The 27,223-nt window shown below is 38.8% G+C and overlaps 2 protein-coding genes across 3 annotated transcripts; both read right to left on the reverse strand.

The window, feature by feature from the left end:
- Positions 1-2,163: 2,163 nt before the first annotated feature.
- Positions 2,164-16,687, reverse strand: LOC137049235 (guanylate-binding protein 4-like). Its single transcript, XM_067427722.1, has 10 exons — positions 16,555-16,687; positions 15,673-15,865; positions 15,440-15,567; positions 15,016-15,125; positions 5,361-5,551; positions 5,007-5,249; positions 4,634-4,914; positions 4,204-4,416; positions 3,998-4,100; positions 2,164-3,599 (listed from the first exon to the last, which is right to left on the reverse strand). The coding sequence occupies exons 2-10, from the start codon at positions 15,845-15,847 to the stop codon at positions 3,157-3,159; spliced, it is 1,887 nt and encodes a 628-aa protein (XP_067283823.1). The 5' UTR covers positions 15,848-15,865; positions 16,555-16,687; the 3' UTR covers positions 2,164-3,156.
- Positions 16,688-17,094: 407 nt separating this feature from the next.
- On the reverse strand, positions 17,095-25,980 carry LOC137049231 (guanylate-binding protein 4-like). 2 transcript variants are annotated; one of them, XM_067427713.1, is made up of 10 exons: positions 25,928-25,980; positions 25,005-25,189; positions 24,777-24,904; positions 24,187-24,296; positions 21,915-22,102; positions 21,394-21,636; positions 20,890-21,170; positions 19,851-20,063; positions 19,541-19,643; positions 17,095-19,351 (listed from the first exon to the last, which is right to left on the reverse strand). In XM_067427713.1, exons 1-10 carry the CDS (start codon positions 25,972-25,974, stop codon positions 18,906-18,908), a joined length of 1,944 nt encoding a protein of 647 aa, XP_067283814.1. In that variant the 5' UTR covers positions 25,975-25,980; the 3' UTR covers positions 17,095-18,905. The 2 variants fall into 2 exon arrangements, with proteins under 2 accessions (XP_067283814.1, XP_067283815.1); XM_067427714.1 differs by having other exon boundaries at positions 17,096-19,351; positions 25,005-25,238; positions 25,928-25,951.
- Between the last annotated feature and the right edge of the window lie 1,243 nt (positions 25,981-27,223).

The following is a 27,223-nucleotide window of genomic DNA, read 5'->3' on the forward strand; positions in this document are numbered from 1 at the left end:
TGTTTGTTTTCACGGACGCTTTATAGCTTCCGGTCGATGACGTCATCACGCCGACGATCGATCTTTTTTCCGATGGAATGGTTCTACAGGCGCTTCACGACGCATTAACGCAGAGGCGTTCTCACAGCGTTTCGACGCAGCGTCTCGTTCCCTCAGGGAACTAGGGTTACATACGTAACCGAGACGTTAAGCTTTTCTCTGAGAAAAGAACAAAGAACGGCACTGAAGTCATTCTTAAGAAGGGAAGATGTGTTCGGAGTTTTGCCGACCGGATACGGCGAATGTTTAAACAGTCAGTGAGCTCTGTTTCACCTTCGTTGCTCTGGTAGGTGTAGCGCTATTCTATCACGTGCAGAGGGAGTTTGAAAGACAACCGTTTATCCCGCCCCTCGGATTGAGCCCTGTCTATGTTGAGTTTCCAGACCAAACATCTTGATGTGGGTCTGGCTTGTCAGGCTAATGTCAACTCAGTACATACAAAAACTCACAGATCTAATTTAATATATACAGATATGCATTCATAAAATTTTAATAGACACAGATATATTATTTAATACCTTCCTTTACACATACGGTTACAACACAGAACAGAGACATAAGATAGCTGTTTTAAATTGTACTAAACTTACCTGCTCTCTTTTTCTTGAGTTCTGAAGAACGCTGTTTTAGAGTAGTTTCTTCCTGGTAGCCAGGCTTAAAACCACACCTCTAAATCCGGCCACATTTCTTCTTATTGACTGGCAGTGAATTGTATGGTTGTGTCTGCTTGTTTCTTTTCTTTGGAAGTGTGTGTGTGTGTGTGTGTGTGTGTGTGTGTGTCTTGATATTTTTCAAGCAACCTCCTCATTTATAATTTCTTAATAAAAACTGCAGGTTCATTTTTACAAGTATATTCCTTTGCTGAGAAAATTGAAACAAATTGAGTGTATTTTTGAAGCAGGAAAAACAGATGATAGGGGAGACAGATCTGCATGTTGAAGCATGATGGTGCCTTTCCTAAAAAATCTATAAACCAAGAATGAAGAAAAACTTGTTCCGTTTTTTTTTGTAATCATCTCCTTAGATTTAATCGTTCATGTCAACATGTTCTGGTATTTTGGTTCTCTACATAACAGACGTTGTGCAGCAACATTCCTGAGAAAGAGTTCATGAGAAAAACAGTTCAGTTTCACTAAGGCCCTGTTTACAGATGATATTAAGATGTGTTTTGTTCAATTAGATCACAAGGAGATATATCCTCATTTACACATGCTAATTTAGTCCATCTCTTTTGTTTAATTTCAACCATTTGTGTTCTGATTTCTTTGAGGCGAAGGTCTATGCGGGGGTCACAGAGAACAGCCACACTAAACACTGTGAGTGTTAAAAATCAAGAATGTTGAGACAACATTGTACTTGGTATGTATTTTTTGCCTTCAACCCAAACTTGGGTCTTTAGCTGACATAATTTAAATCCCATATGGCTAATGCACTATCCCTATAATGTTTACACAATAGAGTAGGCCAACTTTTGTGTCTGTTTGAACACATTCGATCACATGGGTGTCTACACTAAGAAAGCAATGGTCAGATAAGTATGATTTGAACCATGCCAATGCAATTCCACTAATGCCTAAACAGTTTGAGTCTATTTAAAAGAATGTTGTGGTCGATAGTTTTGAATGCAGCGCTAAGATTGAGTAACAATAATAGAGAGATATAAACCACGATCAGATGATAAGAGTAAATCATTTGTAACTCTGATGAGAACAGTCTCAGTACTATGATATGGACTAAATCCTGACTGGACATCCTCACAAATAACATTTCTTTCTAAAAACTAACATAGTTGTGAGGATACTGCCTTTTCTAGAATTATTGACTAATTCTGTAGGATCAAGTTGTGTTTTTTTTATGTAAGGGATAATGTACACCCAGCCAGTTGTTATCGCAGAATAAACCCCGACAGCGGAGTGCGCGGTTGACCAATCAGAATCAAGTATTTCACAGAGCCGTGTAATAAAAGCAGTTTAATCATAGCCAGCTTAAAAGTTTTTGGAAAGCATCCCAAACTTAGTACAGACTACTCAAATAAATAGGAAACATAGTACTCAAATAATTAACTACCCCTCTGCCACACACACACACACACACACACACGTCATCACCTTTATATATATTTATTTATATCTCTTTTTACAATGCCAGTTGTTTCAAAGTAGCTTCACAGTGTTAACAGGAAAATAGTGCAACAGAATTGGATTCGGCTGTATAGCCGTTCTGAGAAAATGGTGATGTTATCCAGCTAATTTCAATTATCATGTAGTGTCAACGTGGGTAGATCAGTAATATATTTAAAATTTAAGGTAACAGAACAAACCAAAAACCAAAGGCAACGATGGCAGGGAACCAAAACTCCTTCAGGACCAGATGAGAAAAAAAAAACCTTGGGAGAAACCAGGCTCAGTCAGAGTACCAGTTCTCCTTTGGTCAATGAAAAAATAGTGTATGATTATGTTTTTGGCAACATTACAGATCAGAAGTCATATTAGATCAATAGATATTCGTAAGATTTTTCTAAAGATCGTTGGGGGTAATTGACACTCTTTGCAGACATTTCAGTTGGTCATGAGACACACACAGACAGGTTTTGTTTTTACAAATATCATCTGTTTATTTGATGGAATGCCATGGTTTTACTTTATTTTTTATGGTCCCTTTAACACATTCTGTTGACTATAAAATGCACATAAGTTGACATGTGGTTGCAAAGATACTTATAGTCCATAGAATGTCCATTGGCTGACCATCAAAATAAAGAGTTAGCAGATATTAAGCAGACAGTCTACTGATACTCTAATGAGAGTTAGTTGACACATAGGTGCAATGTTACTTATAATCATCAGAATGTTCAAAAGGGACCATAAAAATAAAGTGTTAATCACTAATTACCCTTATTTGTCACTGTTTTTAATTTAATTGACAATGTCAAGTGAACATGTAATTATATAGCATATCATTTAATATGAACACACAAAACAAGCTTGTGGAGTAAAAGTTAAATGTCCTAATCCATCAAACCAAATATCACTAGTTTATGTGGATGATAAGATCAATTGTATTGTTTTATTTTAAGATTATATCTGATGAGTTTTATTATCGCATAATTAAAGCGTTTTACAAGATACAACATTCGCTTGAAGAGCACGCATTCTTCCGCTGTATGGCCTGCATTTGTTCTTTGTGTTGCTGCATCATCAAAGCCATAGACTGCTCATGTCTCTTGTTGGAGTTCTCTAACATCTCTGCAAACTCTTTAGCTCTGTTACTCTCTGCTTCTGCGTTCTGTCTCTTGAACTCTTCCATCTCCTGGGCCATCCTATCTGCTTTATCCTTAAAGCCCTTCTCCAACAGAGCAGCCTGCTCCCTCAGTTTACTGTCCATGGCATGCTCAGCTTCCTCTCTTTGGAGCCTCATCTCCTCATCCATCTTCTCTTTCATTTGTCTCATTCGCTCTTCGTTGCTCTTTTTCTCTGCTTCCATCTTCTCTTCTAGCAGTCGCTGCTTCTCCTCTTTAGCTTTGATTTCCTGCTCCAGGAGGGCTGCTTTCTCTATTTCCTCTAATCATTCATTGACAAAAAAAAAGGAGACTTATACTAATACACCTTTTAAGAAGAATACAGTTTAATGAAGAATTTCAGTTTGCACTCTTTCAAAAACAGCATACTGAATGGGACATCTGCTAATGTAGTTCTGGCCTTATATGAGTTAGAACTGAATTAGAACCATTAGAATTCAAATTATTGTATATTGATCACACTGATATTGATTCATAATGTTAATGGCATACACATACAGCCACCTTAGGCTGTAGTTGTTATTACAGTGCAATTATTTGACCCTTCAGTGTCCAGCATCACTCTAACAAGTACCTAAACCTTTGAGCACCTCTTTCATATAGAGCCTGGTAAGAGCTTAGAAACAGGGAAATCGGGATTTAAAGGCGTAAGACTCTCACCCTTAATCTTTTTTTCCTTCTCTGACAGTTTTTTGTCAGCCTGCAGAATTGCTTTGGAATCCACAGACTTCTGCTTCAGAAACTCCTCCAGGACCTCTTCAGACTATTACACACGGACACATATAGGGGAAAAAAACTATAATTATGACGATGATCATATTTCTGTAATGTGTATTATGTGTATAGAGAAGTAATATGGGCAAGACCTTGACTTCTTTATTGGCCTGGCTGTTATAATTCTTCACAATGTCCTCCAGATCCTTGCAGAAAAGATCATAACCTCCAGGTTTGGCATAGAAACCTTGCTTGAGTTTTTCTGTCATTGGTGCCGAGAGGGATGACAAGAGATCCTCACATACTTTCTTTGAAGCTTGCTCGTTTTGGCACAGGTATCCATCAAAGAGCGTATTAATGCTTTCCTTAAACGAAACAGTTCTCAGTTTTATAATGAATCAGAGAATATGTACACTGTACACAACAAAATGATCACACTGATTATTGGGTTTGCAGTATGTATTCATAACCAACAATGGGCCAGAAGAGAGATGATTTTTTTCAGTTGCCAGTGTTATTAAGTCATTGGTTCACCGCATCATCCTAAATAAACAAAAACTAAATGTGGAGAGATTCGTCTACCTCTAGAGATTTCAGGTACTTCCCGTCAGTGTCCCTGAAGGAACGCTTCATGAAGGTTTGTGTAGCCGTGCTGCTGAGACATTGGTGTTCTGAGGACACATCCTTCAGTTCCAGAGGGAAGGACTTCTTCAGTTTCTCCATTCCACTCTGGTAAACCTCAAGGCCCTCCTTCACTGCAGCCTCATTCTCAATCATTGCCATGGCGAGCACAGCATTCTCCAGACACGGCACAGCCCCGCTGGAGATGGTGTCCACGTATGTTTTTGCCAGATGCCCCAGAACTTCAGAGAAGGAAAGAAGTCAAACAAAATGATACAGAAAAGTGTTGACCAATAGAAAGCCATCTGTAAGTACATGCAAACTCTTGAATCACCTCTGCCAGTGACTGTGATTCCATCCTTCAGCTTCTTCTCATGGCTCTCCTGAAAGACAAACTTGCAGAAACGATCTGTGACCTCTAAGAAGTCAGAGGATAAGTCAGCAGGATTCAAGCTCTCCAAACGAGACACATTCTCTGGGGCAGTTGGAAACGGGAAAGTGAAGCACTTCCTGGAAGGGAAGAAGTTTTGGATGCACTCCCTGGGCAAGTTGTAATCCGACACTTTTTTTCCTAAGCCTAAAACAAATGAGGCACATCAATACAAGTATTATTAAACCATAAGTAACTCATTGTGATAATGATGATGAGGGCACTTAAAATATATATTTTTTACTATTATTAAATTACCAGGTTTCAGCTTCAGAGCAAACTCAAGGTACTCATCCTCTGTTGCGTCTTTGCCATCAATCTTTCGCTCAAGGGTGAAGTCCCTCACAGCCCAGATAAAACTAGGGAAGAACTTCACAAACTCATTTGATTCGTCGGCATCCTTATCGGATGATTTGACCTTAATGCACTCTGTTAGTTCAGTAACATATCTGACAGTTTGTTTAGGCATGTCAAGTGACTGTCAAACAACACCACATGATTCATAGTCTAACAAAACAAATGATTCATTCCATAAAGTACTAATTAAATTCTCAACACCTATGCTAAATACTTTTCAAGTTTAACAAAGCCTAGCTGTGAAGGGAGAAGGAGGTAGATGTAAATAAGCCCCTCTCCCTCCCCCCTCGTGCTAACAAACTTATTGTGATAGTGTTTGTGAGGGCTCTTAAAATAACCTTTTTTACTATTAAATTAAATTACCATGTTTTAGCTTCAGGGCAAACTCTAGGTACTCATTCTCTGTTGCATCTTTGCATCCGTATTTCGCTCCAGTGTACAGTCCCTCACAGCCCAGATGAAACCAGGGAAGAACTTAAACTCGCTTGAATCGTCAACAACCTCATCTAATGATTTGACCTTAATGCACTCTGTTAGTTCAGTTACATATCTGACAGTTTAGGCATGTAAAGAATGTCAAACAACAACACATGATTCATAGTATAACAAAACAAATGATTCCTTCCATGAAGTACTTATTAAATTCACAGTACTGAATACTTTTTATTATCGCAAAGCCTAGCTATGAAGGAAGTAGAGGTAAAAAAGTCACCCCCTCCAGGTGCTAACACAAACTCATTGTGATAGTGATTGTGAGGGCTCTTAAAATAATTTTTTTCTACTATTATTAAATTACCATGTTTCAGCTTCAGAGCAAACTCAAGGTACTTTTTTCCTGTTGCATCATTGCCCTCAAACTTTCACTCCAATGTGCAGTCCCTCACAGCCCAGATGAAACAAGAGAAGAACTCAAACTCACTTGAATCATCAGCCACCTCATCTTATAATTTGACCTTAATGCACTCTGTTAGTTCAGTAACAAATCTGATGTTTTGTTTGACATGCCTAAACAAACTAACTGATTCATTTCATGAAGTACTAAGCAAATTCTCAACACCAATGCAAAATACTTTTTAGTATAACAAAGCCTAGCTATGAAGGAAGAAGGAAGTAGATGTAAATAAGTGACCCCCACCCCGCGTGCTAATACAAACACAATGGCCCTCATTTATCAAAAGTGCGTACACCAAATTTCCAGCGTACACCTTGCGTACACCCAAACCCAGGGTGACTTTGAGATTTATCAATATGCACGTTGGCGTACGGCACACTCAAATCCTACGCCAGCTCAGGAGGTGGTGTACGCACGTTTGAGAAAACAATTCCTAACACCACAAAACGCACTGGCAAGATATGCTATATGATCCACTGTTAAAAACCACAACAACATTCAGTGTTTATTTTTGTGCAACATGAACGTCAACGTTTAATTTGTGTGACTTTACCAAAGCGTTTGATTTGTAGGCTTAGCCTATGTATTCCTCCAGTCGCGAGCCTGTGCGCTTTATCTGACGTTTCAGGGCCGCCTGGCCTGGCAGCTGCGCACGGACTGGGACTAAAATAATTCAGACTGACAAAATAATAAAAATGACCTTCTTCTTTTAAATAATAATAAAATCGATAAAAACGACACTCTTCTTCTGAATAACACGCGTCATTAAGAATAATAATCATAATAATAAGAAGAAGAATCTTACAAATCGTCATGTAATTATTAATGTGAATGAATCTTACTCCACATCACATCATCATCACTATTGTACACCCCAATTCATGTGCCGTGATACGAAATTAAATGCTATTTTTTTCAGAAACGTGCTGTAAAATAATGCAGTGATGGATTTATCATCCAAACAGCTATTTAAACTGCTGGAGTGCGCTTCTCAACCTCCACATTATTAACAGTACTCGTAATTTGGGTCCATATTTTGTTTTTGTAGGTGCCTTTAATTCTACTCTTTAAACTCCCAAATAAAACAATTTCGTTTTTTTTTCCCACTTCCCTGGTGATGGTCTCGATGGGCGCGTCTCAATCATCTCACTAGTTCAGTAGTCAGGGCACTGATCAGGGAGTCAGCCCGTTGACTTATGCCCTAATCAGTGCCCTGACTAGTGGACTAGTGAGATGATTGAGCGCGCCCGATCTCCACGTCGGAGATCGTGATCCACGTCGGTCCATGGCGTAAAATGAGGGCGTGGGGGAGGCGGAGACTTGAAAATATAGGGGCGTGTTATTCTAATGACGATCGTTTTCAGCCGCAGCATTTATCAAGGGCAAGTTTTGCGTACACCTGGATTGCAGAGGTACGCACAGCTTCATAAATCAGGCGGTGAGAGGAGTGTAAGCATAATCTTACGGCAACATATACACCAGTTTCTACGCAAGATTGATAAATGAGGGCCATTATGATTGTGAGGGCTCTTAAAATAATCTTTTTCTATGATTATTAAATTACCAGGTTTCAGCTTTAGAGTAAACTCTAGCTACTCATTCTCTGTTGCATCTTTGCCGTCAATCTTTCGCTCCAGTGTGCAGTGTACAGCCTAGATGAAACCAGGGAAGAACTCTTGTGTTTCACTCATTTTCCTGACGAGCGTGACTGACGTACTGCAAGCAGAGAGCTGAAGATCTCATTCTGCTTGTCTTCAGCATTCTTTAGAGCATTTGCAGCAAATAGACACAAGTGCCATTACGTATTGAACCTTTGGCCCAACGGTTCAAAAACAAAAATATAAAAATGAGGTGAGCACTGTGCATTTGTCACCTTTTCGCTCGCCGTCATTACCAAACGCACCCTGGTTCAGACCCAAATAACAATACGAAACAGTCCAGCAGGGGCAGGGGGAGGGGAAGCAATCGAACTCGGGTTCGGTCCTGGCAATCGATCAAAGTATGAAAACACCCTAATAAAACAAATGATTCATTCCATGAAGTACTAAGTAAAATCTCAACACCATTGCTAAATACTTTAGTACCACAAAGCCTAGCTGTGAAGGAAGTAGGAAGAAGGTAAGTAGATGTATAAATAAGTCACCCCCACCCTTTGTGTCTTGTTCAATAAATAAATACACCCAATGCAAAATAAACCCAAATGCACTTCCTCTCAATAGATGATATCCACACATGGCAATAAAATGTGTATTTGTACTCATTTGTACAAATATCTTCTTAACCCATCCTAACAACACTTTCATGACAAGACTGTTGGACTGACGAAACAACTCACAGAGATAAAGTTCATAGATTGACAGAATTATGTGGGGTAAACAACCTGGCCCTGAACACTTCTAAAAACAAAAAGCTCATTATAGATTTCTGAAAGCACAACACGGACCAAACATGAAAAAATACTGTAGTATATTATAGTAAAATTACTCTAGTAAATACTATAGTGTTTTTGAACCATACTATAGTACCAATACTACAGTAAATTAACAAAGTGTAGTAAATTCTAAAATATAATACAATTTACTGTAGTATCTTTACTATAGTATGGTTCAAAACACTATAGTATTTACTAGAGTAATTTTACTGTTATTTTACTATAATATACTATAGTATTTATCATGTGGGCATCAGCGGGGTCTGTGTGGAAAGGGTGCCAGCCTTCAGATTCCTAGGCACAAACATCACTGAGGGTCTCTTCTGAACAGCAAACACCTCAGTATCAGTCAAAAAAGCACAGCAACGAATATACTTTTTGAGGAGCCTCAGGAAGAGCCACCTGCAATCGCTGCTCCATCGAGAGTGATAACTTCCTGCATCTCCACGTAGTACACCAGCAGCGGACAAGAAAGCCCTCTGGGGAGGTGATCAACTCAACACAAACAAATTATCAGCTGCCTTCTGCCTTCTCTAAAAGAACTTTACGTTGCACGCTGATTTAAAAAAGCAGCAAACATTCTAAAGGACCTTTCCCACCCTGGCCATCACTTGTTTGTAATGCTGCCCTCTGGCAAACGATTCAGGTCCATCGCATTCTCAACCAGTAGACTCAAGTGCCCCAATTATGGTTTTTCGAACATTCCCTTTCATCCAGTGTGTAATATAGCCGTTTGTGAATGTAAAGGTTCTGCAAAGCTGTAAGGTTACAAGTAAATAAAGTTATAACTAAAGTTATTGTCTCCCAAAAGAAAGAATCGACTCTGAACCGCCTATACGAGTCGTTTGTGTTTTCAATCCTACTGTGTGATGGTTCTATACATCACTAGATGAGATATATGCAGTGATGGGAATAACGGCGTTATAGATAAACGGCGTTACTAACGGCGTACATTTTTTCAGTGACGAGTAATCAAACGAATTACTTCCCCCGTTACAACACCGTTACCGTTACTGAGAATAAAATGTGGCGTTACGATAATTGAGCTCACTGAAGCGATTTTCATCTGAACAGGCGCGCAACTCTGTCAGCGGACCTGCCCATGCGACCAGGAGTCAGATCAATGGCACGTCCAATGACTTCAAAAGATGGAGCCACGAGATTAAAACAAACAAAACTATGTTTTTCTCCACCGCAAACTCTTATCACCCAGACATAATTTAACAAAATAATATCTAGATATATCGTTGAGGCAATCATTGCAAAAAAAAAACGCGAGAGAGAGAGTGGGCAAGCCTGCCATACAAACAAGACTTGAGAGCACTTCTTGTTAAACTGTTTACTTTTGTGAGGAAAAAAAATACTTCAAACAGGCTACAGTATGTCTACCAGTTGTGTGACAGTTTTAGAATTTTAATGTGCACTACAAAGAGTCTAGGCTATGTAAATTAGGCTAATATATTTTTTTATTATTATTATTTTATATTTTTGGTAGACTTTTCTTAAGGAGCATCATTTATTTTTAGATTGGAGCATCATTTATTTTATTTGATGGCCAGTTGGGGTCTGTGCAATATATATTACAGTTCTAAACAATCTATTTTGTTTTATTTTTCCACTATACTGATATTTACAATAATCTATTGAATTTGATAGATGTCTCTCACATTGTCCCACAGCAACATTAAAATAGTGTAGATTAGTTTACATTAAAATAGTGTAGACAATGTTGTATAATAATGATTTATTCTATTTAGTGTCCATTTCATTAATTTAACATTTAATATTGGGGGCATCCAAGTTATTTTACATATTTGAATATTTTTAAAAAAAGTTACAAACACTTGTCTGTTCTACTCATTTCCACTGACTTATGAAAACTGGTTAAAAATAATCAAAATTCTATGACTTTTTTTTTTTTTTTACAGTAACGCAAATAGTTACTTTCCCTGGTAACGAGTTACTTTTATTATAGAGTAATTCAGTTACTAACAGTTACTTTTTGGAACAAGTAGTGAGTAACTATAACTAATTACTTTTTTAAAGTAATGTTCCCAACACGGATATATGCTATGTTTTCCACCCGTGAACAACTTGACCAGTCCTCAAGCGTCATTTTATTGACCTCTGCTTCTCAAATCAGTTCAGTTCAGAGTTCAGTGCGGGATTCACAAAATGCTTGCTCTTGTAAGGTCAGTACCCAGTTTATTTGGAACCAGTTTGGTCCTCAGAATCACAACCTGCAAATATGAATTATTGATGTATATATTTTCTACCGGTGGTGTTTAAAATATGTAGTTTTGTGTTTTAGAGTGTGTAGTTCTCCAGCTAACCGGCCAACTCACTTTATTACTCTCTTACTGAATTACTTCTGCTAATCAGCTGTGGTGGGCTGCAGTATTACCTAAAACTGTGTCCTAAATTACTTAATGCAGATTGTCTGTTGTTTTTACTACTTTGAGTAATGATAAAGGATGAAGCAAGATTTGTTTTACAAATGTTTGTCAGTCATTCACGTTAGTGCTGGGCTAACGTATGCACTGTAATTGATACAGTTAATGATACAGTTCCCGCATGTGCAAGGCCTGCAATCAATTAGAAATACACACATGGATTTGTGGATTGACATACACTTATTAATGCTGATGGTGAGGAATTACAGCTGTAACATCTTATAATGTCCCTCAAACTGAGTAGCGTATCACTGAGAAACATCCTGCTCAAGGCATCCTCGTGATGGAGTTCGGATTGAATAACTAGTTCTCCAAATGTTTAATCATCAGACTCGCGTTCAGATTGATATAGAGCTAGAGTTATCAAATGAAATTCAAGCGTAGTTCAGACCACTGTTCGCTAAACGATTTCAGCTGACGCTCAGCTGATTTGTTACTCCACCTACACTAATCAACTGTAGTATTTAAGCTCATTAAAACGCACGACATTTACACCCACCTCAATCCCTTCACCTCCAAGGATCTTCATAATTGATTATTGGATTCTGTGTAGAAAATCTATGTTATTATTGTATCTCCTTCTGTAATATATGCTAAGCAACTTTTGGTTATTTGAAGGCAGCTCGAGCACATTGGAGCCTAAGCCTTTTGCCAAATCCAAAGATTGTCAATAAATTTAATTCTCAAAGTGGTCTTGACTGAAATGGTACTGTCTGTACAATCGCAGAGCTTTAGGAATCCTCTGGAGAGAGCTGAAGCCCAAGGCGAAACACTTCTAAAACACACGTTGTACGCGGTAGACCAGCGGTTCCCAAACTTTTTTACCTGCGCACCCCCTTCTATGTCCCAAATGGGTTCGCACACCCCCAATACCCACTTCAAAAGAATAAAAAAAAAAAAAAAAAAAAAATTAAAAACCCAACAAAGCTTTGTTTTATCACCATATAAAGACTCATGTTTAATCATGGGCAAATAAACAGAACACGAATGACAATAACAACATCAGAAAAGTTTCAATATAATGCAACAAAGCTACGTGCAATCTTTTATATATATATATATATATATATATATATATATATATGTATGTTTGGAATGAATAAAACGTAAAACGAGTTGGTACGCATAGAGATGTGACGTGTGGAAATGTTCCCACTGGTTAATCAACGTGTGACAACACCGGTAATACAGGCATCACCGACTGGGCTTTTAAATCACTTATTCTATCTAACCGATAGGAACATATGCACACGGCTGCTCCGGCATTGATAACGGAGCAGAGCAAAGCAAGTCCTTTCAATGAATTCCTATGAAAGTTAAGCTTCCAATATGCATGAACTGAAACCGCGCCAGTGCGCGCACACCGTGACTGACAGCTCGTCAGTAAATGCGCGCTCTGTGAGGCCTAGCAGATTTTAGTTTCGGTTTTGAATTAGCGCCGATTCGGGGGCGGGTTGCTTGAACTGTGGGTTCATTAGCCTATTATTCTTAAAGAAAAACACAACAACTCACAATGACAAACTCGCTAGGCACTTATACATTTCACTTTGAAACCAAATCTACCGCAATCATCTTGTCTTTTTTTTATTGTATGGAAAATCCCATTAAAAAAAAACAGACCGCCATTACATTTTTCCTCTCGCGCACCCCCCTGTGGCAGCTCGCGTACCCCTGGGGTTGCGCGCATAGATATCCATAATAAAGGCTAGATGTCTTACGGCGGAGTCACCATCGTCATCACCGGCGGCCATCTTGTCACAGGCAAGCTTTCTGTCGGGCTTTGTGGAACCTTATGTAAGATGAGTGATCTGTACGAACATAAATCTCACTGAAATCTTGACGGATTTACAAATGGTTTGGCTTCATACAAACTTTTTTAACATGGCTAAAAATCTGGATGCTTTAACACGTTTAATTGCAGCTTTTCGTTTCGATAAACGACTTAATCGTGCAGCTTGTGTAAAAAAAAACAATATTCTAGCCGCTATAACTCTGTGCCACTACTTCACACAATTATTCTGCTTGTTTCCTAAGAAACTACAGGGTCTCAACTTTCTAAAGAGGTAAGGCATTTGATGGTAGGCAAAATTAGGTGGGAAAAGTGATCTCTGAAGCAGGCACAGTAAAATGTAGCCTACATTTCACTGTGCCTACTTCAGAGATTTTTATTTTTATTTTATTTGGGTTTTTTTAGTGATAGTGATATTCTTATTATAAAGTGTGTGTGTGTGTGTGTGTGTGTGTGTGTGTGTGTATATATATATATATATATATATATATATATATATATATATATATATAATATTTTTGCACCGTTTTAGTAGCCTATATATTTATTTAACATAAATGCCTTGTGTGTGTGTGGGTGTATATTCATTGCACCTATCTGTTCTGTTCAATGTTACTTTCATATTGAAGTTCATGGTAATAATTATTCATAAGTATGTAATGTCATAACTACATCTCTGACGTTTATAACAAATGAAACATCAGTTTTGAAACTGATGTTTCATTTCATGCAGTTTGAAAATCGGTTGAAATTTGAGCAAGTTATGGTTATTTACAAGAACATGCACCATTAAAACACACTGTTACGAGTGAGGGAACCTCTCTGTGACAAGATGGGCGCCAGTTGCGGACGGCGACCTCCATTTTCACACTTTGGGAATCACTGCAGTAGACCAATCATGACAGACTGGGCCGTCTGGCCAATCAGAGCAGAGTAGGCTTGCGGAAAGGAGGGATCTATAAAGACCGATTCATCCGATGAGTCGTTTGAGAATCAATGAAAAATGGGATGTGACGTGAGAAAATAAAAAAATTATATATATATATATATATATATATATATATATATATATATATATATATATATATATATATATATATATATATATATATATATATTTTTTTTTTTTTTTTTTCTTTGATGCATTTAAACTTGTTGTAGGAGAATCCAAAACAAATTCAGGGGCCTTTAAAATAGCATAATAGGGGCACCTTTTAAAAAAAATATTTAAAAAAAAAACCTTCTGGCATGAATTTAAACTGACACCTGCCATGATGTTTCTTATTTGTTGTCTCTGATTTAGATGCGTGTCGGTGTTTGGGCCGAGGGCAAACACAAATTTAGAGTTTGTTAGAATCAAGTGAGGAGATGGTAAATGGACTGCATTTACATAGCGCTTTTATCCAAAGCACTTTACATTTTTGCCTCACATTCACCCATTCATACACCGACGGCGATGTCAGCCATGTAAGGCGCCATCCAGCTCGTCGGGAGCAGCTGGGGTTAGGTGTCTTGCTCATGGACACTTCGACACTTGGTCAGGTGGAACTGGGAATTGAACCACCAACCTGCTGGTTTGTAGACAACCTACATGAACCACTGAGCCACTGCCGCCCAGATGGGGTGATGGAGGGATGCTAAAATGAAAACGTCAACGAAAGAAGGTAAATCTGCTGTATATATACACACCTCTTATCGTTGATTAGCTCGATGTGCTCCACTTGTGTTTAATTACACTTTGAATATTGAGTACTTTGATTATAGTTATTGTTTGCACTTAATATCTATGATCAATTTGTTGGAAGTAGTTCAGTTAGGAGGTCAAAAGAAGCTCATGTGCAGTTCTAAGGTCTGAAGAGAAATAGAATATATATAATATTTATTTGGATATTTAGCTTGCACTAGTTATATGTGATTGTACTGTAAGGATTGCTAAAGTGACAATGAAGGATCTTCTTGAATGATCGTTATTAAGCTTGTCTGAAGGATACTGCAGTTCCTCTATGGCCCTGTTGTCAATCGTCCCTCGGCTGTTGTAGACCAGAGTGCTGCTCAGTAACACAGCCAGACAGAAGATGTTGGTGTCATGCTTTGAGTCTCCCTGAAAAAAAGAAAGACAATAATGGAGTTAGAAAACCAAAAACACTTTATTTTAACAGTGTAAATCAGTGCAAATTAGTCTTTCAGGAAATGTGGTGCATTTCTGTGCAATCACTGCCTCCTATTTACAACAATCTAGGAAGCTATTACTTGACTACGTGTTCATTCTCAAAAGCCAACAACATGCTGAATGTGACATTCTATCTGAATAAGGGTATCTTTGCTCTGAAAGTGAGTGTTCTTGGATCCATGAAACTGCTTGTGACATTTGATATAACTTTTAGTTGTGTTTCAGTACTTTGGTTTTTACTTCACCTTGTCCACATCTCCGAGTCCCTCCGTGTCCAGAAGCACCAGAGTGGTTCCTGCTCTAGTGGGGTGGGGCACACACCACATCCAGATGCCCTTTGTCTTGGACTCAATGGTGCTGCCCAACGCAAACCCTGAAAATGCCACACCAAAAAAATGAAACAAAAACACCCCGCAGTTACTGCATGTAACCGCATGATCGTAAGCTTTTTGAAGCTATCAACACGGCCTGTTCTAACCTGTTTGTTTCCCAGCGAGGCGGTTCATCAGATAGGATTTCCCGGTGCGGTACAGACCCACCACGGCCACCACCACCACCGGCTGCTGGATCTGCTGCAGGATCTGTTGCGCTGACTGCTGCACACACAGCTTCCCATCTGACTCCGTGTCAATCAAGCATACTGGTTTGTCCATGGTCACTGGAGAATACAGCTGCCCAACAGATACCCACATTTAAAATCCTTTAAGTAACTGCAGTGAACTGTTATGGTGGGTTGAGAAATATTCCAGTAATTCTACAGTGCGAGACATATCGGCTAACTCAGTAAGCTTGCGGAAAGGAGGGATTTATAGACTGACTCATCCAACGAGTCATTTAATTATCAGTGAAAAATGTGGTGATGAGAAAATGAAACTAAATGAAACAAAAGTTAGGAAACTTAAAAATAGCATAATAGGGGCACAACACATACAAATTTGGAAAGAGAAACAGACAAAAGCTAAAGACTATACAGACTTAAAAAAAACAAAACGCATTTCAATAAAACCCATATCTTTCAACACATACAGAAATCCACTCACATAATGCACACACACAAATTACTGAATGAGACACGGAAATGCTGTAAGCTTTGTTTGTGTTCAGATGCCTTATCAACCCCGATTCATCCTCATCTGGTCTATAACCTTACTGGGTTTAGATAATGAACAAAGAAACATGGCCCTAAACTTTAACAAGACATGTCTGGGCGTAGAGAGCACTCATACAGACAAACACACACATTTATATATGGCTTATGGTGACTCTCCATATGCGTAATAGCTTTTATGCTGAGCTAATGATATTTTCTATCCATTGTAATATAACCAATGTAACCCATTAATGAAGGAATGTCACTTACCCTTTTGCTTTACTTAACTTTAGCAGCTTGATCTTAGTTGTATATGTTGTAGTTTCCTGACATTCTATCTGTGAATGTTAGACACTCCTTTAGGTCGGCCTCTTGAAGGCTTATTGGTCTAGAGTAAGTTAGGGGATGTCATTTTTATTGACTGAGCAAATTGGAATGTGCAGTTTAACGCTTGGTTTCACTTTCAAAATCAGCAGGTGTCAGCAGGTAAAAGAAACCTTTGGTCTTTTTATGCACAAGAATGTGCAACTACACTGCCATTGTTAAATCTGTGGTGTTATTTTTCTGATGAAATTCACGGGAAATTCCCAACAGGGCATCAGCCATGAAAATAGGAAAAATATGTGTACCTGCGACTCATTCAGAAGTGCCGTATGTAGTAGTTCAATGTCCTGTAAATGTTCAATATTACAATGATTGCATAAAGCCTTGATACAAATAACAAACCTTGCACTATAAACAAGGATCACTTAAAATGTAATAACTTTATTACAGTATAAACAGTATTACAGTATATACATCAATAAGACAAATATAAAGCTGAACTTTACTCTTTCATAACTGCTGAACTTTTGCAACCTTTATTACTGTGAAACTGCTTTGAAACAATATGTATTGTATAAAGCATTATATATAACAATGTGTGATTTTGCCAGTAATCACTTTTTTTCTCTGTTCTTGCGGAGTATGTTGCAGCCTTTACACTCACCTAAAGGATTATTAGGAACACCTGTTCAATTTCTCATTAATGCAATTATCTAATCAACCAATCACATGGCAGTTGCTTCAATGCATTTAGGGGTGTGGTCGTGGTCAAGATAATCTCCTGACCTCCAAACTGAATGTCAGAATGGGAAAGAAAGGTGATTTAAGCAGTTTTGAGCATGGCATAGTTGTTGGTGGCAGATGGGGCGGTCTGAGTATTTCACAATCTGCTCAGTTAATGGGATTTTCACGCACAACCATTTCTAGGGTTTACAAAGAATGTTGTGAAAAAGGGAAAAACATCCAGTATGCGGCAGTCCTGTGGGCGAACATGCCTTGTTGATGATAGAGGTCAGAGGAAAATGGGCCGTCTGATTAAAGCTGATAGAAGATCAACTTTGACTGAAATAACCACTCATTACAACCTAGTTATTTCCAGCAAAGCATTTGTGAAGCCACAACACACACAAGCTTGAGGTGGATGGGCTACAACAGCAGAAGACCCCACCGGGTACCACTCATCTCCACTACAAATAGGAAAAAGAGGGTACAATTTGCAAAAGCTTACCAAAATTGGACAGCTGAAGACTGGAAAAATGTAGCCTGGTCTGATGAGTCTCAATTTCTGAATAAGAACATGGTGCCTTAGTGCCAATTGGGCATCGTTTAAATGCCATGGCCTACCTGAACATTGTTTCTGACCATGTCCATCCCTTTATGACCACCATGTACCCATCCTCTGATGGCTACTTCCAGCAGGATAATGCACTATGTCAAAAGCTTGAATAATTTCAAGTTGGTTTCTTGAACATGACAATGAGTTCACTGTACTAAAATGGCCCCCACAGTCACCAGATCTCAACCCAATATAGCATCTTTGGGATGTGATAGATCGGGAGCTTTGTACCCGGGATGTTCATCCCACAAATCTCCATCAACTGTAAGATGCTAACCTATCAATATGGGTCAACATTTCTAAAGAATGCTTTCAGCACCTTGAATCAATGCCACGTAGAATTAAGGCAGTTTTGAGGGCGAAAGGGGGTCAAACACAGTATTAGTATGGTGTTCCTAATAATCCTTTATTATACCCCCTATACAACATTAGCAATGATCTGGGCCTCTGATTATTATAAACATTAAGTTGCCCTTCTTTGGCCAGTCTAATCTAGTCTTCACAGAAAATGAAGATGAAGGCAACAATCACTCAAACAACTGCTGTCGCTCACTGATCCAGAAAGCAGGACAAGGTTTCACATGCTCTCTGCAGTGAGAATCAAAGACATTCATCCTATGACATTTTTACTAATAAATCACATCTAAACACATCTGATCTTTATCAAAGCTAAAAAAAAAAAAAAGGAAATACATGAAAAAAAGAATTTAATCATTTAGACTGTGGTTGCAATTTTATTGCCATGATTCTGTCAGATTCTAAATGTCAAAATCAGCCAACCAGCCTATGTAATTTACATAAACATTACCACATTGAATCGACAAAATGTAGAATTGAAACAGAGATAACAAAGTTTGTAGCTATGATTTCAACAAACAACAAAAAGTCAAGCCAAATGCAGCGATATTATAGAATAATTCCGAAATCTGTAAAAACAGTGAACTACATCTTTCAACACATTTCACTGTATAGAACAGGAGGATCGAGATGCAGGTCTGGGTCGGTTATTAATGGCTTGCATCTGCTGTCTGTGCTGCTGCCTCAGCACTTCCATGCTCTGATTATTTCTTCGCTGCTGATCTGCTATCATTTGTGCGTACTTTCTTGACATTGTATCCTCTACATCTGCATTCTTCCTCTTCAACTCCTCTATCTCCCAGGTCATCCTGTCAGCTTTCTCTTGAAAGCCCTTCTCCATCAGGGCAGTCTGCTCCCTCAGCTTACTCTCCATTGCACGCTTTGTCTCCTGTTGTTGTTGGGACATCTCCTCCTCCATTCTTTCTATGACCTGTCTCACCCTCTCTTCATTATTCTGTTGTTCAGTCTCAATCTTCTCCTCCAGCTGACGCTGCCTCTCTTCCTGGGCTATAATTTCCTGTTCCAGAAGGACTGCCCTCTCTCTCTCCTCTGGGCAACCAAAAAAGAAGGAAGGAGCAGTTTAAAAAAGAAACAGTTGAATAAAAGATGAAGAAAAGACAAGAGTCCATTCAAGGAGACAAATCTAACAGATTCTACAGTGTCATCTCATGTGTTTAACAATGAGTACACTAAAAACTGCATCATGTATTTACTATGTTGAAAACACAAAGCTGTTACCAAAAATCCTTCTTTCATTTTCAGTTAGTTTTTCATCAGCCTGCAGAATGGCTGTGGTCACTGCAGCCTTTTCCTGTAGAAACTTCTCCAACACCTCAGCGATCTATGAGGACAAGCAAGATAAGAGTAAACATTATGTTAAATATAATAGTTAAGTATGCTATCACTTTACATTAAAAAATATATACCATAATATTGTTATTGCATAGTTATTTGCTGCATTATTAACTATACATAATATTGAAAATATGAGTCATGATTAGTATTGTCATACTCATACCATTGTTCTATAATATATAACATTTATTACCTTGACTTCTTTGCAGGCCAGTGTGTTGTACTGATTCACAATGTTCTCCAGATCCTCACAGAAGAGATTGTAACCACCAGCTCTGGCATAAATTCCTTGATTGATTTTTTCTGTCATTGGGTCAGAGAGAACTGACAAAAGACTTTCACATTTTGCCTCGGAAGCCTTCTCGTTGTCCCAGAGATACGCATCAAATTTACAACTGATTGCTTCCTAAAACAGCACACAGAAAACAGGAAGGATACTTAATTCTCATTCTTTGAGTTATTTTGCACATTATCTATCTAATCATTTAGCAGATTTTTTTATCCAAAGCAACTTACTGTACAAGTCATATCTTCTTACTAGTGGTGGAGACTACTATGCAAGGTGTCCTATCATAACCACTAGGAACAAGTAGGGGTTCAGTGTCTTGCCCAAGGATACTTGGCATATAGCCAGGCTGCACCAGGGTTTGAACCTGGAACCTTTTGATTCTCAATTAATTTCTCTACCCTTCTGAGACACTGTTTTACAGGTAAAATAAAAAAAACACACAAAAGATTTGTATAAATTAAAATAAAATTCCATTTAGCCATGTGATAGATGGTGTTTACCTGCCTATAGCCCAAGATGCTGGGATAGACTCCAGAATCCCTGCTACCCTACATAGATCAAATATGACACCGTGGTAACAATAACAATAATCAATGATTCAGATCGCATGCCAAACTGCTGAAATAACGCGACACTGGCGATCCGAATCATTGATCAATTCACGGATTCATAACCGTTTGAATCTTTATTTGAGGATTGAACACAAACAAGGAAGAGAAGACAATGCTGAATAAAGTCGCAGTTTTTATTATTTTTGGACCAAAATGTATTTTCTATGCTTCAAGAGATTCTAATTAACCAACTGATGTCACAGATGGACTACTTTGATCATGTTTGGACTTGGAAGTACCTGTGTGTTAAACAGCTTTATTGCAAACCTTCAAGTCAATCAGAATCGAGTATTCAGCCCATGGTATAATTTGGTATGACAACTCCCACCTACCTCTAAAGATGTCAAGTACTTCCCATCATGGTCCCTGAAGGAGCGTTTCATGAAGGTTTGTGTTGCCATGAGGCTGAAACACTGGTGTTCAGAGGTGATTTCATTCAGTTCCAGGGGAAAGGAGATCCTCAGGTTGTCCATTCCATTCTGGTAAACCTCAAGGCCCTCCTGCAATGCAGCCTCATTCTCAATCATTGCCATAGCAATCACAGCATTCTCCAGACATGGCACAGCCCCGCTGGAGATTGTCTCCACGTATGTTTTCGCAAGATGACCCAAAACTTTAGGGAGGCAGAGGGGTCAAATCCGATGAATTAAAAAAGGAACAAAATAAATGGATGCTGGCTGGTTACAGAGCAGCAAATGCTGATAATTTCTGAAACTGTTTTTTTGATTTTTCAAGCATCATGTCATGAAGATGTTGGTGGATACAATGGCAGGAAACACTGCCCACCATAAAACAAAACTGACAGTCCAAAACATTAAGAGACTTTAGTGATTTACCTCTGCCAGTGACCGCATGTCCATCTTTCAGATTTTTCACTTGGCTCTGGTCAAAGATAAACTGGCAGAAACGATCAGTGACCTTCAAGAATTGTTTTGAAATATCAGCTGGGTCCAATGTCTCCAGATAAGAGACATTGTCTGGATTAGTTGGAAATGGGAAGGTGAAACATTTCCGTGATGGGAAGTATTTTCGAATGCATTCTCTTGGAAGGTTGTAATTATTCACTTGACTTGAGTAACCTTCAAGAGAATAAAAAGCTTTCATTCAGTTAAATGATACGCAGTGTACAACATTAATTCTTTAAATGCAAAGAAACTATAAGCCTAAAACTGTAAGCCTACATTTTTTTTAATGATAAATGACCTTGAATCACTAGATAAACACAGGAAGCTAAAATCAGTTATTGGAACTGGCTATGTTTTGTTTGCTCACAGAAAAACTAAGTACATATACATAATCTAGCTGGACATTCTGATTAAGCAGTTAATTAAATAAACTTTCAGGCTTTAAATATTACCTAGTTTTAGCTTTAGAGCAAACTCTAGATATTCATCCTCTGTTGTGTCTTGGCCATTGATGTTTAGCTGCAGGGTGAAGTCCCTCACAGCCCAGATGAAATTAGGAAAGAACTTCACAAATTCTGAATCATCTACGACTTCATCAGGTGATTTGATCTTGATGTACTCTGTTAGCTCAGTGACGTATCTATTTAGTGTGAGTTAATGAATAGCTAATGTAGATTCACTATGAGCCAGAAACCAAATATAATATTAGTAATCTCCAAAGAGAACAGAGTTGTTATTTACCAAATATAGCTAATGGCCAATTTCTAAAATGCATATACAGTTTTCTCAGTAATGTACACACAGCACCCCATATTGACAGAAAAACACAGAATTCTTGACATTTATGCAGATTTATTGAAAAAGAAAAACTGAAATATCACATTGTCCTAAGTATTCAGACCCTTTGATATAACACTCATATATTTTACTCAGGTGCTGTCTATTTCTTCTGAGTCCAGCTGTGTTTGATTATACTGATTGGGTCTATATATACCTTACAGCTCATAGTGCATGTCAGAGCAAATGAGAAGAAGCTCAGAGCTCAGAGACAGAATTGTGTCAAGGCACAGATCGGGCCAAGGTTACAAAAATTCTGCTGCACTTAAGATTCCTAAGAGCACAGTGGCCTCCATAAACCTTAAATGGCAGATGTTTGGGGTGACCAGAACCCTTCCTAGAGCTGGCCGTCCGGGCAAACTGAGCTATCGGGGGAGAAGAGCCTTGGTGAGAGAGGTAAAGAAGAACCAAAGATCACTATGGATGAGCTCCAGAGATGCATTCGAGAGATGGGAGAAAGTTTTAGAAAGTCAACCATCACTGCAGCCCTCCACCAGTCTGGGCTTTATGGCAGAGGGGCCTGACGGAAGCTTCTCCTCAGTGCAAGACACATCAAAATTTGCTAAAAAACCTGAAGGACTCCAAGATGGTGAGAAATGAGATTCTCTGGTCAGATAAGACCAAGATATAACTTGTTTGCCTTAATTCTAAGCGGTATGCGTGGAGAAAAATATCACCTGTCCAATACAGTCCCAAAAAGCATATTGGTGGCAGCATCATGCTGTGGGGGTGTTTTTCAGCTGCAGGGACAGGACGACTGGTTGCAATTGAGGGAAAGATGAATACTGCCAAGTACAGGGATATCCTAGACGAAAACCTTCTCCAGAGTGCTCAAGACCTCAGACTGGGCCGACGGTTCACCTTCTAACTGTTACATGCCTGTCCTGTCTTGTGTGCACATGTGGGTTTTGTCATGTCTAGCATGTGCTCCTGTCATTGTCTGATCCCTCCCCCTTGTTATCTGATTAGTGTTGATTTCTCCCACCTGTTCCCTCTTGATTTCTTCCCCTTATAAGCTCTTTGTGTTTGTCAGTCTGTGTTGGATCCTTGTTTCATGTATACATCTTCCGTTCCCCCAGTGACTTCTGATGGTATGTTTTGAGTTTTAGTTTATGTTCTATTATGTGTTTTGCCCCCTCGTGGGTGTGTGTTTTGTATTTGTTTTATTTTGTTAATAAATTATCACTTATTTTGCAAATGAGTCCTCACACCATTTACCCATGGCTGTCCACCAACGTTTACCATCTAACCTGACAGAACTGGAGAGGATCTGCAAGGAGGAATGGCAGAGGATCCCCAAATCCAGGTGTGAAAAAATTGTTGCATCTTTCCCAAAAAGACTCATGTATGTATTAGATCAAAAGGGTGCTTCTATTAAATACTGAGGGTCTGAATACTTAGGACCATGTGTTATATGTTTGTTTTTCTTATTTAATAAATCTGCAAAAATGTCAACAATTCTGTGTTTTTTTGTCAATATGTGGTGCTGTGTGTAAATTTTTTACTTAATTTATTTTAGCAAATGGCTGCAATATAACAATGAGTGAACCATTTAAGAGGGTCTGAATACTTTTCGTACCCACTGTATATCATAAAGGCCATAATGACATTGAGTCAAATTAACTGGATGAAAACTTTTTGAAATATAATCTGCAAACAAGCATAGATAAATTGTGACTACACGTGTTGCTTAATCCTCGCAACATAGTATAAGGCATATGCATTAGCATTATTATCAAACTCGTGTTTACATTGCGTTTTCATTTTACATACAATTACTTTAAGTTGAATTTACTTAAATATACATGCTCCATTTCTGCATCACATGTGAGTCCAATACATTTTTTTTTTTTTTTAATGAAATTCAAATTATGATCAGAAGGATACTGCAGTTCCTCTATGGCCCTGTTGTCAATAGTTCCTCGGCTGTTCAGGACTAGAGTGCTACTCAGAAGGATGGCCAGAGAGAAGATCTTGGTGTCATGCTTCGAGTCTCCCTGAGACAAATAGAATATATGGATTTGATACTAAACCACAAGCCATAATAGTGACACACAATGCTTGACATTTTATTGAATGGTGCTCTTTAAAAATGTTTTTGTGAAATTAAAAGGAAATTTGTGTACAATATAACATTTTAGATCCAAAATATATTTATATTCAGATCACATTTCATTTTGCCTTCTGCCTTCTGGAGTGTAGCCCCTGGGTTGTGTGCATCTTTGCCCTGTCAAAATAGTTTAACTATAACTAAAGTCATCACTACGGCACACAATACCCAGCATCGGCTCTAAAACTTGTTCACACAGATGCATTTTGGGATTGAATGTAATGTTAATAAGTTGTGGTCCTGGAATTTAATTTTGTAGCATTCAGGGTCAAACTTGTATTCACACAGAAGACTCTCCAGCAATTTATGGAATCAAGTTTAATGCAGATAGATAAATACTGTATGATGAAACTTGTTTGGCAGTCACCTTGTCCACATCTCCGAGTCCCTCCGTGTCCAGAAGCACCAGAGTGGTTTCTGCTCTAGTGGGGTGGGGCACACACCACATCCAGATGCCCTTTGTCTTGGACTCTATGGTGCTGCCCAACGCAAACCCTGTTAATAATAATAAAAACCCACAATGACTTCTGTGTATGTAACTGCATGATGTTTCTCTTGTCTTGAGAAGCTATCAGCACCACCTGTGAGGTCTAACCTGTTTGTTTCCCAGCGAGGCGGTTCATCAGGTAGGACTTCCCGGTGCGGTAGAGACCCACCACGGCTACCACCACCACCGGCTGCTGGATCTGCTGCAGGATCTGTAGCGCTGACTGCTGCACACACAGCTTCCCATCTGACTCCGTGTCAATCAAGCATACGGGTTCGTCCATGGTCATACAGCTGCCCAACAGATACCCGCATTTAAAATCCTTTAAGTAACTGCAGTGTACTAGAAGTAAAATGTTTGAAAATTATTTCTGCAGATGAGCAGCTTTTCCTTTTTCTGTTCGGGTAAGTTAAGGGTAAAAACAGTGTCATCTTAATGTAACCGGTTCTACTTAAACCACTCCGAGCAGGATTCAAACGGTGGTATCCTTCCAGGAAAGTGTGTGCTCTAACAAAGACGAGCTCTAATTGGCCTACAACAGTTACATGAACACACACAAATACATGTGGAAAGAGAAGGAAACAAAAGCCACAGTCTATACAGACTTATACAAGTAAATAAACCAACAAAACCCACATCTTTCAACACACTCACATAATGCACACACACCACAAATTACAAAAGCATGCTGAATGAGACACAGCAATGCTGTAAGCTTTGTTTGTGTCCAGATGCCTTATCAACCCCAATTCAACCTCATCTGGTCTATAACCTTACTGGATTTAGATAATGAACAAAGTCATTTGATTGCCCTAAACTTTAACAAGACATCTCAGGGTTTAGAGAGCACTCATACAGACAAACACACATATGGCTTATGGTGACTCTCCAAATAGGTAATAGCTTTTATTTAGAGCTAATGATATTTTCTCTCCTCTAATCCTAATCCCACCTGTAAACATAAACATTCTCATAAACCATGTTGGAGTTCTAATACCCATGCAACCCATTAATAAAGGAACATCACTTACCCTTTTGCTTTACTTAACTTTAGCAGCTCAATCTGAGTTTTATACATGTTGTAGTTTCCTCATATTCTATCTCTATATCTTAGACACTCCTCTAGGTCCAACCTCTTAAGGATAATTGGTCTAGTAAGTTAGAGGATGTCCCTGGTCTCAGTATCTGGTTGTTCTCTGTGGCTGACTAACATTCACTTATATTGACTAAGCAAATAGCACTGTACAGTTTAACTTTTGGTTTCACTTTTTTAAAATCAGCTACTATAACATGTGTTAGCAGATACAAGAAACTTGTCTGAAACCACCGCAATGCCGACGTGGTGCCACCGGCTTGGGCCCGTCATCGCTGCTCGCAGCTTTAATAATGCAGGTGTACACATCAGGCTCTCTTGCGATATTTTGCCGCCCGTCATGTGTACATATATACTTTTTTATTCATGAGACATGCTTTCAAACCTTTTTTACGGTCTGTAAATAGTCTAACTTTATTTGAGGAAATCAGTTTATACTAGGCTATAATGTTTGAACTTTATTGGTCCTGCACTGCTTATTGATTCAGTTAATTTGAATGAAAATACATTGCATGTATCTGATCTATTTTTAGTGGCATTCAATATAAGGTTTTGACTGTTCATAGATTAGGTCAGTGGTCCCATTCTCTCTTAGCCTGACAAGCCAGACCCACATCAAGATGTTTAGTCTGGAAACTCACCATAGACAGGGCTCAATCCGAGGGGCGGGATAAACGGTTGTCTTTCAAACTCCCTCTGCACGCGATAGGATAGCGCTACCACCATCCAGAGCAACGAAGGTGAAACAGAGCTTGTTGATAGATTAAACATTCGCCGTATCCGGTCAGCAAAACCCCGAACACATCTTCCCTTTTTAAGAATGACTTCAGTGCCATTCTTTGTTCTTTTCTCAGAGAAAAGCTTAACTCCAAGTCTTCCAGAATTGCGGTCAAAGCTGATTCGAAAGACCGCCGCCGTTCGCCAGTTTCTGTGTTTACTAGAAGCACGCAAACGCAACTTGGCCATCGTCATTATGGCCCCGCCCACCGACTCTATACACGATGTGATTGGTCCGGCAAGAGTAAGGGGAATACAGCTCAGAAGGGTATTGAGAGTTCCTAGACGACACTTTGCGGGCAGATTAAATTTGCTGCCGCTAGTGTGCGTCTAGATTTCTAGTCTAATTCTCTCTTGCGCAGTTTGAGCCAACAGCTCAAATTGATAAGTCTCTAGCTCTGTGTACACAGACAATTCATCCTCCTCCACTTAAGGTGAAGGTGGGGGAGAAAAGTCC

Source organism: Pseudorasbora parva, chromosome 20, assembly GCF_024679245.1.
Source record: "Pseudorasbora parva isolate DD20220531a chromosome 20, ASM2467924v1, whole genome shotgun sequence".
In the NCBI taxonomy this organism is placed as follows: Eukaryota; Metazoa; Chordata; class Actinopteri; order Cypriniformes; family Gobionidae; genus Pseudorasbora; species Pseudorasbora parva.